General features: G+C 45.7%; 1 protein-coding gene across 1 annotated transcript; it reads right to left on the bottom strand.

The window, feature by feature from the left end:
• Positions 1-9,904: 9,904 nt before the first annotated feature.
• LOC146194604 (uncharacterized) lies at positions 9,905-11,994 on the bottom strand. Its single transcript, XM_084597463.1, has one exon. The coding sequence runs from the start codon at positions 10,784-10,786 to the stop codon at positions 9,905-9,907; it is 882 nt and encodes a 293-aa protein (XP_084453589.1). The 5' UTR covers positions 10,787-11,994.
• Between the last annotated feature and the right edge of the window lie 2,685 nt (positions 11,995-14,679).

Raw genomic sequence — 14,679 nt, 5'->3', positions numbered from 1 at the left:
TTTTTAGATTGTTTGTGTTGTAGGAATGTCGGTTTCCTGTCAAAGGTACTCTTAGAAATTTGCACTCATTCTTTTTAGGTAATACGGTTTTACTTAAGCGTAGGGTGGGTTCAATTTGCAAGCCTCGTTTGAGCAAGAATAAAATGGGTACTGTTTTTTGTGGAGAAAACTGAAATCCATTTTTGTCTACCCATGCTGCAAGTCTATTTATCGTCAACTGGAGTCGCCTTTCACATGATGATACATTTAAGGAAGTGTATGTTATCTGCAGGTCATGTACATAAACTAAATACATTACATATTTTGGTATTATCTTGCTTATAGAGTTCATTTTCACGATAAAGAGTTGTAATTAGAATGCACCCTTGAGGTACTCTATTCTCTTGGACAAAGCTTTCTGAGAATGTTGAGCCTAGTCGAAACGTGGAGTAAACTGTTCGACGGGAAGTTACCTAGGCAGTTTAACATCCTGCCTCGAATGCCCAATCTGCCAAGTCATAGAAATACCGAAACTCCACGCTGTCATATGCCTTTTCCATATCAAGGCAGAAAGGCAGTGTTGTTCACATATAAATATTTTCGGACATTGTTTTCTAGGCGGACTAAATGGTCAGTTGTAGAACATGCTTTAAAGCCTCATTGGTGAATTGAAGGGCAAAGGCTAGCCTGATGTTTAAAACACTTTTGAAAGACTTTGCAAGACAGCTCGTGAGAGCTATAGATCTATAGCTACCAGGGGAGGTTGGTGGCTTCCCTGGTTTCAGGAACGGCACAATAGCTTTCGTGTTCTAATTAAAACGCTAGACAAGGCTTCGCTGTCCTTGCCGTCACGACCTCGCCGTCTCGACCAAGCCTTCTTTTACAAGTGGTGGAGGTGAAATTTGATCCCCTTGCTGCCTTGGGCCCTGCCTCTCGCTGGAGCTACGTTCCGGTCGCCGTTTGGCAACTGCCACCATCGCTATGTCTACCGACAGTACCCACGAACAGGCTGGACCCTCTACCTCGGCTGCACCACCCCCTCCGACTGTGCCCACACGACAGCGCGACCCGCCGCTGTTCGCTGGTCGTCGCGATGAAGACGTCGATGACTGGCTTGACACCTATGAACGCTGCAGTGCCTACAACCGGTGGGACGATGCTTTGAAATTTCTCAACATCTCTTTCTACCTTATTGAGGTCGCTAGGACATGGTTCATCAACCGCGAACCCCACACAACTAACTGGACCACCTTCAAACAGCAGTTCCGACAGTACTTCGCCGACCCGGCAGTTCGGACTGAGATCGCGAAGACCAAGCTATGCTGATCTCGACCTGCGGGCACTTATTCGAGCCATCATCCGCGAGGAGCTCCAGGCCCTCAAGCCTGTCTGTCGACACGGGTGCGATCACTCTTCCGCAACATCTAATGACGCCGGTCTCCGCAGCATCATCAAAGAAGAGCTGGCAACAATCACCGAACCTATGACATCTGGCCCTCCGGCACCCCGCTCAGTACCGACTTACGCGCACGTCATAGCATCCCCCCCTCCTTTAGTTCCCCCGCCTCGACCGGCACCAACCTACAATCACATCAATGCAATAGCGACGGCTCAACCTACACCACCCTATTACGCACTTTGGCACCCCTCCCGACCAATTTGCTATTACTGTGGCATTACAGGACATATATCCCGCGTCTGTCGTCGCCGCCTCCAGAACGAGCGCCGTGGTTACGATACCTTTGAAAGTGACATCCCTTCAACGTCATATTATCAACGCCGGTTTGTTCCAAGCCCACCTCGAAGATCATCCCCACCTCCAGAATCCTCGCCTGAGCCTCGTGGAACCCATGCATCCCGACGTCGGTCCCTATCCCCATACCGCCGCTCAGTTTCCCCTCTCCGACCTACAACAACTATCCCTGTCCGCCATCCGGAAAACTAAGCGTTGCAGTTTCCGGAGGTCAAACTGCACTCTACGAACTTACCAAAAGTCCTCCAAATCGCCCGTGTAATGTGATTTCTGTTTTCGCTGAAGGATTACCGGTCGAAGCATTGATTGATACAGGAGCTGCAATTTCTGTCATTCACGCTGATTTGTGCTACCGTTTGCGAAAAGTGACAACACCATATGATGGGCCTGAACTCCGTGGAGCCAATGACGTCCCTTTGCGCCCTTTAGCAAAGTGCACCGTACTAATTGTTATTGACGGCGTTCGCCATCATGTGCAGTTTGCTGTGCTCTCACCATGTGTGCATCTGATCACTTTAGGATGGGATTTTTTGTCAACCGCTTCAGCGTTAATTTCTTGTCGCGACCGTGTTATCCATATGACAGACAGCGATTTTTCATCTGAAGTTTCTGAACGACATCATCCCCTCGTTGCCGCCGCTGATACTGTTTTGCCTCCTCAGTGCGAAAAACTGCTTACCGTTGTTTCTGACCATATCACTGACGGGGACGTACTCATCGCACCATCTTATCGTCATCTTGCACGCGGTATCGCCTTCCCGTCTAGTCTTGTGAGGTTCTGCAATGGCTCAGCGACAGTAGCTGCCACTAACACTTAACGTGAATCCCTCGTGCTCCCAAAAGGAACTTCTCTCCCCTGCATGGTGGATGTTCAACCTTTGTCCTTGATGGTGCTCACCGCCCCTCTGCCTCAGCGCCGTGTTTCGCCAGACGTCTCTCTTTCTGTTCTCACAAAGACTATTAATTCTAACCTCACGCCGAACCAACGCCAAGAACTGCTGACATTGCTCCGACAACACCAAGCCATTTTTGATGCCACTTCCCCACCACTGGGACAGACTAGTGTTGCGCACCATCGCATCATTACTGAAGGTAACTCTATCGTTCGCCGACGGCCTTATCGGGTTTCCCTCTCTGAACGAAAAGTAATTGAAGAAAATGTAAATCACATGCTCCATCGCAATATTATTCGTCCCTCGACAAGCCCATGGTCCTCCCCAGTAGTGTTAGTTAAAAAAAGGACGGCTCGGTACGCTTTTGTGTTGATTACCGGGCACTCAACAAAATTACCCACAAAGATATATACCCAATGCCAAGAATTGATGACGCCCTTGACTCTCTCCAAGGCGCCGAATATTTCTCGACTTTGGACCTCCGCTCAGGTTATTGGCAAATACCTATGCACGAGGACGATAAAGAAAAAACCGCTTTCTCAACTCCCGATGGCCTTTACGAATTTAATGTTATGCCTTTCGGACTTTGTAACGCACCAGCGACATTTGAAAGAATGATCGATACTGTGCTTCGTGGCCTAAAATGGAGAACCTGTTTATGTTACTTGGATGACATTGTCATCTTTTCGTCAACTTTTAACGACCATCTCACGCGCCTGAATGAGGTCCTCACGTGTCTTGCTTCAGCGGGCCTTCAGCTCAACACCAAGAAGTGCCACTTTGCACAGAAGGAAACTAAAATATTGGGACATCTAGTCAGCCATGACGGCATTCGTCCAGACCCTGAAAAAATCATCGCGGTCTTGAAATTTGCTCGTCCACAACGGACTACAGAATTGCGCAGTTTTCTCGGCCTGGCGTCTTATTTCCGGCGTTTGATAAAGCATTTTGCAAGTATTGCTGCTCCACTTCATCAACTACTTAAAGCACGCAGCCCTTTCGTGTGGACTGAACAGTGCGAAGCTGCTTTTAATAACCTGAAGCACGCCCTCACATCAGACCCTGTTCTTGGCCACTTCAGTGACAGCGCTCCAACCATCCTGCACACTGATGCCAGCGGTCTCGGCCTTGGAGCTGTACTCCTGCAGCGCGATGCAACTTCGCGTGAGAAAGTGATTGCCTTCGCCAGTCGGACTATGACTCCAGCTGAGAAAAACTACACCATTACCGAGCAGGAGTGCCTTGCCGTCGTCTGGGCTGTCCAAAAATTTCGCCCTTACCTATATGGTCGGCATTTCACAGTTGTGACCGATCACCAAGCTCTTTGCTAGTTGTCTTCGCTCAAAAATTTGACAGGCCGACTTGGCCGATGGATTCTACGCCTGCAAGAATACAATTTTGACGTCACTTATAAATCGGGTCGCTAACACCAAGACGCCGACGCTCTTTCTCGCTGCCCACTTTCGGAATCGGCTTGCTGTTTTTCTTCCAAATGCATTTCCACCTATGACCACAGCCGACCATCTCTTTCCCCGACGTATATCACAACAGTTTCATTTGATGACTCTGAAAACAAACACGCTCTCCACTCGCAGCAATTAGCCGATGCCTACTGCCGACCCATCATCGACCGCCTTATTGACGCTTCGGACCCACCCAATGCTCGGCTTCGCCGACAACTTCGCAATTTTCAGCTCGAAGATGGCATCCTACTCCGCTTCGTGTATTGCCCTGATGGAACTCGCTGGATCCCAGTCGTGCCGCGTGTGCTTCGCCCACGTATACTGGCGGCTCTCCACGATGACGCTACTGCAGGTCACCTTGGTGTTGACAAAACCTACGACCGCGTGAAAAAAACGATTCTTTTGGCCTGGCCTATCTTCCTGCGTTGCCAAATACGTCGCATCCTGCCCTCTGTGCCAACGTCGCAAACGGCCGACATCTTCGCCCGCTGGCAGCCTACAACCTGTTCCCTGTCCCGCCACGCCATTCGACGTAGTCGGCATCGACTTATATGGTCCCCTACCTCTCTCCGAGGGGGTAACCACTGGATTATAACAGCTGTCGACCACCTTACACGCTACGCTGAGACAGCACCTGTACCGACCGGTTCCGCTCAAGAAGTAGCAAATTTCTTTTTGCGATCGATTGTATTGCGTCATGGCGCTCCTCGGGTGCTTCTAAGTGACCGCGGGACGGCCTTCTTATCGGCAGTCGTTGCCGAAGTTCTTCACGCGTCATCCACTCTTCATAAGACAACCTCAAGCTACCATCCCCAGACTAACGGGCTGACTGAGCGATTTCACCGCACCTTATCGGATATGATCTCCATGTACATCACACCGGATCATCGAAATTGGGACACTATTCTACCATTCGTCACTTTCGCCTATAACACAGCAGTACAGCGGACTACCGGTTATTCTCCATTTTTCCTCGTTTATGGCCGTCCTCCCACTACAATTCTCGACGCTTCCTTCTTCTCTACGCCCGACTACTCCACATCAGTACCTACCCAGTTCTTATCTCGTGTGGCCAGATGCCGTCATCTTGCCCGCCTCAACACAGCAGCGTGCCAGGAAGACCGCAAGAGTCGCTACGATTCTACGCATCGCGTGGTCTCTTATCGTCCCGGTGACGAAGTACTGCTTTATACACCACTGCGCACCCCTGGCCTTAGTGACAAATTCCACCACTGCTACCTTGGTCCCTACGAGATCATCAGCCAAACTTCTCCAGTTAACTACAAAGTCACGCCTGTTGATCCCCCAGCCGATCGACGCCACCGTGGAACTGAAATTGTTCATGTTTCTCGCTTGAAACCGTTTGTGCGCCGCGGTACATCGGTTAATTAGGAGCGGCCAGGCTGACCGCTTCCGACCCCCCGGGCAGATTGTGTGAGCCTTCTGTGGACCTTCTTTCATTTGTACATGCCATGATCTTCTTCTTTCATTTGTACATACCATCATCATCGTGCCGCGGCGCCGGCTCCGGCGCGCGCCTGGGTTCGTGTTCGGATTAAAACTCTAGACAAGGCTTCGCTGTCCTTGCCGTCACGACCTCGCCATCTCGACCAAGCCTTCTTTTACAATATATATCTCTTTTAAAGATCAGTTATGTTGCATTGCCTCCAGGTTCTAGTGGTATTATGTTAATTCTGCATTAATTTTAATTTTGTCATTGTAACCAATGCACAATTGTAGATCTCTTGATCGCTGCTGTACATGTGCATGTACACCATATGGGCCTATGCTAGCTTCAATTAGAAGGTCAAAAATTGTTTGCTCATGTTGTGTACATTCATGATGAAATAAATAACATTTAATTCTAGAGCTGTACGCACAACATATCCTTTGTTGGAGCCACACCAGACTGTCTGTTGCATATGTTAAAGAGAAGTTAAGGGACTCAAGGGCCTACATTCGCTCAGGAAAGTGAAGAATGCAACAAAATGAAGGTAGCCACTGTTTTTACCATGGGCTGGAAACCAGGAAAATGATCGCTTGTGACAACCAGTCATGATCCTACAAGTGGTTTCCCTATTCGTGTGTTGCACGCATGGGAGCAGCATAAGCAGCAGACTGGTTTGTCCAGACTGCTAAGGACCAACACCAAGGCTGCGTGCATGCTGGCCGCTCATGTTTCCATCTTAGTCTTCAAGCTGCAATTATGGTAGTTTTCTGAACATCACCACATCCCTCACATTACAGTGGTGCAGCGGGCAAGCCGCACTCAGCAACTGAGGCTAGCAGAGTGTTCTCGCTGCACTAGAACTTCTGCCGATGATAGGCGAGCAGACAATCATGTGGGTGGGTTTCATGCCACAATGAACTGGGCAGATTGCACTGCAAATGTATTCTGCCTCACATCTGTGGAAGACCTGACTTCTGCAGGCAGCCGCAGATTTTAGAAATCAGCCAAACATGATGAACACATGCAATTGGACCACACAGCGAGGTTCCCAACATTGCTGGGTATTTAATCACACTGCAAGTTCCCCCGGTGTAGCGACATGCTATCTTTAATACAAACACAGTTGCGCATCATATTCAGACCAGTTCTTGCCCACCTTTTCAACAGTGGCCCTATTGTGTGTAAGCAGCAGAGCATCGCGCAATCAATGAACAAGTTGAGGGCATGCTACAATATGGTGTAATCCACCCGTCTCAAAGCCCCTGGTCTTCGCCAGTGGTGCTTGGCTCACCTGCTGTGCAGGAAAGTTGTGAAGAATTTCCTGGACTTCTTGAATAAGTGGGAGGCAAATGCAAAGAAGAGGAAGTTACCGAGTGAATCAACAACTAAAGGCCTGAGAATAACTAGAACAAGTACTTTGGACCTGTCGACTTATGCAAGTTTGAGACCCTGCCTTTTCATTGTGCTGACGTCATGCTTCAGTCAAGGCAAGCTTGAGGGCACACTTTTAATAGTAAGGAAATCATCAGACTGTAATAATACCAAGACATCATTCCTAATAAGCATCAAATGATTTATTTATTACAACCTCGCAAAGAGCTGGGTCAAATGTCTGAGGTTATTTGTTAGTCCACTTCAGTCGGTCAAGGACCAGGAAGCAGATTCCCATACGCAGCAGCAATTTATTGGTATACTGATCTACTTCTGTAACATTGATGAAGCAGAAAGAGCTCTTAATGAAGTTACGACAGGACATTCCTATAACAACCAAAGGAGTGACTCTAAGCATAGATACTGCATTACAATGTATGTCACAAAATGTGCATTTTAAAAACAAAATTCCCCGTGTAAATGTATTGGTTACTGTGATCAGCACCGGCAGCCTGCTCTACCTGCACAGAGCCTCTTCAAAATTCATCCGTAAGATTGACAATATCTTCACAAGATGTTATAGCTCTGGGAAAGAGCACCACGAAAACATGAAGGATGTGCTCGCTTTTCTGAACAAGGCAGGCATGAGCCGTACTGGGTGTAGTCAGCACTTGAAGGAGCTCCCTGCAAATTTCACTAGGTTATATTTTGTGACAACAGCGCATTTTTTTTTCCAGTGGGCTTGTGCAACAAGTGTCGAGATTTGCACTAATTAAAACACGGCAGCATTTAACTACTGGCATTTCTCTCAGGTCCAAAAAAGGTGAGCACTACAATATACAGCTGCACTTATTTTAAAGAGCTATGCGGTGGCTCAGAAGATAACAGAATTAGTGTGCTTCATGGGTGTATACTAAAAGTGCAGCCAACTATTTCCTTCCCAAGGATGCCAATGCCAATTTCAGAAAGGCACTGAGTGGAAATATTGGTTATTCCATCACAGCATACCATGCCTCCAAAACATTCTCCCTAAGAGGTAAGCATTTTGTATTATACTCACAGAAGGGATTTTATACTGCTGAAAGAAAGTGTTCGAGAGTGACACATTTATGGCAGAAAGGCTTCTGAAGCAGCTTCTACAGAAAGTATGTGTACTTTATGGCAAAACTGCCCAATTGACAGCACCTTTGTAGCTCTCTCTTCAAAGGGAATAGGGATATTTTGAAACTTGTGACTTGAAAATGATGTATCTTGGGACACATCCAAAAGATGTATTATGCACGGATTCTGAAACCATTGACAGACCTGAATCTCTCCCCCATCTGAAGGAAAAAAAAAGTCAGTTTCAAGAAAAATAACAACAGCATTCCAGGGCCATAGATGCAGCTTTGTCTCCCTGTGAATATAAGGAATGTAATGTATTCAAGTACTGTTGAATCAAACCATTGGTTCTGAGGCATCTATTAGTGGGCACCTTCAGGCTCAAGTCAAAGGGTTCACTGTACCTGATTATCAGTATCAACAAGCACTAAAAAATAAGCTCATACTGCCTTGATTTAGGTGATGGCAAGCTTGTTTAAATTCTGAGGTGTCTGCCATCCAAATTGAAAAATTTTACTTCTTATGTGAATAATTATTCACTGAAGACTTACAAAGCCACTTCTGTTCAGAATTGAGCACCCATTATTCACAATGCTTCTTCCTTCCCGAAGGATACAAAAAGAAATTTTTCCATTTGTGTGTGAACAAGATGACGAAACATCATTAGTGAATGCCACAAATTATCACGAAAGTGATTAGCCATTGTCGGTTGTGTGATACATGTTGCTTTCAATTGGTGGGTATTTGTTTCTATTAAAGTTTTACGTTTGCACTGTTTCATTCCAAATTAATATGCTCCTACGTGCTGCTTCATCATCCAAAGGGAAACTTTTGCCTTTGGTTAGCATTAGGAAGCTGCTACCCATGTTGCATCAGACGGCAAGTGTGCCAGGCATGCATGCTTCTCATAGTCCTGTCACACAGGAGCTGTAAAAGCGTGACAATGAAAACACGCCTCCCCAAAGAAAGTTTCATCCACAGACATACAACAGAGTTAAATCGCCTTTTCAGATGAAGTCTTTTCTGAAATCGGAGATTGCTGATTATCTTTTACTGCTGGAAAGGTGTAGCCTCCAACATAGTAGACACGAGTGATTATCTTTTAATAAAGGAAGGAAGCAAAAGTGGTTTTTCTTCTCATGTTTACACATTATAAAAAGTTTAATACTTCCCAGAAGGTTGATTGGCACAACAATGCACTTTTCTAGAGCACTCTCGTAAGCAGGTTCGATATCTTGTGATGACGCTAAGCGCCAATGCGGATGTGCGCCATCTTCTTTCATTTAATGTTTGTGAATTGTACTGAAGCCAAATTTACTATAAACTTATAACACACATGTTTGGCTTACATGTTGTGATGTGTCAGCTTATTTTTTTTTATATATAGCATCCCTGGAAGGAAATGCTAGAAAGAGGTCGCCAGCGCAGTGAGTCTGCTATTGCAACTCCTTTGGAATAAAAATCTTTCAACTCGGTAAAAGACCGCTTAGGTGAAAGAGTTTTTTCTTGCTTGTAAGACACGTATGACAGAGGTATCAAATACAAAGGGGACATATTTTTATTCATAAAATCTCTTTAAGATTGTTTCTCTTTCCATATCATTTTTCACAGCTCAGAAGTGTAGTTAGGGGTACGCAAGAAGTCCATCACGTCACTCCCTACTCCGTCCAGATTAACCGCATTCAGGCCGGTCTCGTTGGCACTGTTCAGACCCAGGATGCGAACAATAATGGGCTCAATTTTCGTGCGCAGGATGTGCTTGCCCCACACGTCTCGGACAAAGTTCGGTGTGAGGACTTTGCGAGCCTGGTCAACCGTCTTCACACCACCAGTGACGGGGTTGCTTGAGATCTCGGTGGCAACGGAGTTGTAGTAACTCATAGCATGAACCCACTTAAGAGTCGACTTCAGCGGCCAGGGCATAAGCACCAGCACTGCCACAGGACTCTTCCAGGGAAGAAAAGATAGGCTCGATGGCATCTGGGCAGCTGGCATTGGCCTCAACCACCTTCGCATCTAGCAGACCGTTCTTGTTCTCAGCTCGAAGCATACCCAGTGTCACATGAGACTTGTAATCACTTTTGCCCGTGAACATCACCGAGAGACGCCACCCTTCGCCGCAGAGATGCTGGCCCATAGTTTCGTTGTCACTCATGGTGGCACGGAACCCGTGCTTCCTGATCAGCGTGGACACCACCAAAAAGCAGGCATTGATGATTACATGTAGGGTATTCTTCAACGTCTCAAGAATGTCTCTGGCCTGGCTGTAGTCCACCATGACGGCCAGATGAGAGGGGTAGCCATGACCGACCAGAAGCCAAGTGTTTCCAGGCTGCACGGACATGCTAACCGTTCCGTTTCGAAACACGGTCTCGGCAGCAGCAATCTCTGCTCTGGCACCAGTCAGCAATTCGTTGCGGATGACGGCGAGCAGGTTGTTGGGCAATGAGGCTGGGTTGAACTCCTCCAGCCGGTCGACGTACAGGGCGGCATGGAACACTGTGACATGCATGGCCGAGTCCTTTGTCTTGAGCACAAACAGGTGTGGGGCAAGAGCGTCTCGAATCTTGTGAATGAGTTGCCCGGGGGCAACCTTAAAAATCACCCCAAAGCCAGGCTTGGAGCGAATCAGAGATGTACCATCATTAATGGAGCGAGAGTTCCAAGGGGGCTGCAGCTGCCTCTCTAACCTGTGGCACAATTCTTTGTTCCAGTGCTCCTCCAGCAATTCCTGTCGTTGTTCCTGGTGTTCCTCTGCTATTTGGACGTCGCTCATTTCTGGCTAAACAGTTAGTCAATGAATGCACCGCAAGCTCAACTTCACAGCCTCTATGTATGCAGCAACAACTGCCACTGGGTATATTTATTATCTCTACAATAATCAGGGCAGTAGGTACACAACCAGTGGAAAGATCAATAACCAAACAATCAAAAAAAGAAGTTAAAAAAGCAGCCAAGTGCCCAATTAGAGCAACATATATAAAAGATATAACAAAAAAGAAACATCCAAAGACAGCTGCACAAAAAACACTAATACATTTGGAAACAAGAGTTAGGTAAGGCAAGCATAAGCTGACACCCTCACATGAGAAACACACTGAATGGTTATCACAAGAAAGACTGGAGAGTATGAGCAGATAAGCCATACAATCAACGACCGTAATGGGAGAAAAAAACGAGAGCTTATACAAGTCGACCTCTGCACATAGAGGGGGGAAGAGGGGTTGGAACAGATAGTGGATGAGTCTAACAGGTCGATGTTATAGCAAGAGGATGCACGTAATCTTTGTACACTTGTTTTATCAGAGCACATGCTATCAGTTTCAGAAACTGCGGTCGGATTGCAAGTGCCGCCATATCTATTGAGTGAATCACATCTACGCTGCTAAGCACTGCAACCAAAATGCTGTGAGAAAGTACAGCACCCTGCTAGGGTCATCTCCGGCATTTAATACCGCTGGTGCTGGAATTGCTATTGAGTTCTAGAAAGTATTTGTACAAACCCACTGTGACAGACTGCTATGCCCTTTGGCGGTGCTGTGGCCAGGCGAGCAGGAATTCTTCCCGAGTCACCGACATTACCGGAAATATCCTGAACTTGCAATAAAAAACCCAATTAAACCTGATCATGCTACAAAAACCTCAACTTCTGTTAAAGATGTCGCCATTACTTGCAAAGTGATCGAGTGCGTGCTGATTGCAGAGTGCAATGTGAAAATTAGCAGAAAGCTAACATATACTGTCCACTGAAAAAATTCAAACTTATCAGTGCTGACTTTGGTGCCCGAAGCATATACTGTACATTTCTTGCTTGTAGAAAAGTTTATTTCCCTGCGAAGAATGCAGCCTGGCTCTAAGCCAAAATTTCACCGGCAGTTTCATTTCCCAGACCCATTTTTAACAAGCAAATCATTGCATAAAACATTTTTAAATCGATCTTTGTCACTGCTGAGGGGCTTTTTTTGAGGGGAAGGGGGGGGGGGGGGGGGGAGGGGGCACCACCTTAACACCTTTAAAGGCTTCGGATTTTAGTCCTGACGCACAAATTTTTATCTGAACGGGTGATGGGGCGAGCGATAAAACAATCGCACCTTCTGTGTTTGCTTCGCAGTAGTTTTCTTCTATTTCCTTCAAGACACCATGACTTGTATTTGTTTATTTCATTGGTACATTTTATTTTTTTAAACAGCTTTAACATTGCAATTCTCAATATATAGCAACAATCGTGGAGTACATACTGCAACTTAAATTTCCAATTTTTCTCTGCACCGAAAGTATGTTTCCTCATGTACAAAAAGGCAAAAAAGACAAAGCTTTTGAATTTCTCCAACGCATCTTGTTTGTTTAAATCCAATTAAAGTTGTCATCAGTACTTCTTGACGACAGATGTAAACTACCTTTTGCTCACCACAGCCAAATGCTTCTTCCTTTATGCAGATCCAACTCGGAAAAGTAGATTTTATTACTCTCGAGCACTACAGCTAGGTAGCTGGAAAGGACAACAAATTCCCTCTTTTGCAAAGAGACGGCAAAAGTGCAATAGGGGGTGCCAATTCTGCGGAACCACAGCATCGCAGGGTACCCCACCTGGTGCTTTGCAAACAAAGAGAGTCTAGTCCCTCGCAGTAATTGCCTCTAAAGCTTAGGCAGTTCCAAGTGAGTACATGACCATGATGTTTCACCTTTGCTCATAAGAGTCGACTTCTAGGATTGAAATTTTAATGCACTACATAATGAATGACATCGAGTCTGCCACTGCCATCATAACATATTGGGAAACATTGTATCACAAATAATAATGAAAACACAAATATGATATGTATGCAGAGTTTGTGCAGAAAATTGCAATATCAGTATATGCCAGTGACAGGAATTTCAATATGAAGGAAAGGCAAAAACCATGAGGGGAATGTTTTCACCAAGGAGGTGAACTTTCACAGAACAAGTCAGCAATGACCTTGTTCGGGGCAGTCGCTCGCTGATTGATTTCTTGCAATGCAACATGATGTTGCAGAACTCTTCAGCCAACCTGTATCACAGTACTAAATGACACGATATGTGATGAATTTCTTTCTGCTATGAAGTTCTAGCCATGGCACGTGGCCACCACCCACTGCGAATCTGATCTGTGTTCATGTTTAAGCATAACTGCACACTTCTGTGCTTGCATGTGTGGCCTGTGTTGCATATGCAGTTCATTTTTTATTTCTTTTCACGCATTCTGTCTCCGTCATAAAAATTTTCCATAAGGACACTGAATGGCACTGCTTAAAATAAAAAATAAAAAGCACGAAGGGTGTACAGAGATAGATGTTTTGTTCAACACAACGTCAGCGAGGTGCGGACCACACATCACCGCAAACTACCCATGAGGCATGTATTTAGTGCTGCTGGCGATCGCGGGGTCAACGATGTGGGGGCGGTGCGTAGTGCTCAAGGTTGCGGTCGCATTTCGCTCATTCGTATCATCTGTTGTGTCGCGGGAAAGTGTTCGAACCATACGAACTTTTGGTACATTGAACACAATGCACTCTGGCCGAGGGATTTCGAGAATTCGTATCATCCTGAAATTCGTATCACCGAGATTTTACTGTATAAATATCTAGGAATTACTCTTAACAACTGATTAACCTGGGTCACTCATATTTCTAAGATCTGTTCAGCCGCTTTCTCAAAGCTTTGTTTTTTGAGGCATAAATTAAAACATACTCCTAGCAATATTAAGCTTTTGGCATACAAAACTTTTGTCAGGCCCAAACTTCAATACTCTTCTGAAATTTGGGACCCGCACACTAAGAAAGATATCAGCTAGAGCTCATCCAGAGGAAGGTAGTACGTTTCATTTTTCATAAACATAGAAGGTCTGACTCCCCCAACACAGCTCATGAAAGACAATAACATTCCGTTGCTTCGTACATGCAGAAAACTAAACCATATTTCTTTCCTTCATAAAATTATTGCAGGTAATTTTATCATTTCTCCCCCTTCATTCCTCAGGCACTCCACTGCTTGAAAGACCTGCCATAGTAGGGAGCACACCTTACAGCCTCTTTTTGATAAAACAAAAGCATTTAAGCTCAGTTTCTTCCCTCAAGCAATAGCAGATTGGGGCGCACTCCCTGAATCGATTTTTAACTCTCCTAACGTAGAACAGGCGCTAAAATCATTTGTTTCACTGAAAAGGAAGTGACTCTCCTGTATTCAATTTTTCAGCATGTACTTCTATTTGTCTTTGCTATGTCATCTTTTGAGATTCATTTATTGCTGTGTGTCACATGAAATGTTCTCACGTAGTGTTTTGATTTGTTTTCCATGGCCCTCCTGCTTGGGCCAACTCTGGCCTGCAGTATTTTGAAATAAATAAAAACATATTGTATGTGAGTGATGCACATTTGCCTAGCCTAAGATCAGTGTTTCCCAAATCCAAGAAATCTTTCTTTAAATATATTTCACCTGTACTAAGCATGAGAAAGAAGTGCTTCTACTGCAATATTTGCTGCTGATATATTGGTGAGCTCACTAAAAAAATGTTTCGCTTTGTGACATGCAAGAATGTGGCACAGAGGAAAGTGTTGACGCGCATGCGGGAGTGTGTGTGCTGCGTTGTTTGAGATCGACCGTACTGAAGTGGACTTCAGAAAATAATTTGGGCAGCACCCGTCCTTGCAG

Source organism: Amblyomma maculatum, chromosome 3, assembly GCF_055883805.1.
Source record: "Amblyomma maculatum isolate TAMU_Amacu chromosome 3, ASM5588380v1, whole genome shotgun sequence".
NCBI lineage: Eukaryota > Metazoa > Arthropoda > Arachnida > Ixodida > Ixodidae > Amblyomma > Amblyomma maculatum.
This window is presented reverse-complemented; position numbering and strand designations above follow the sequence as displayed.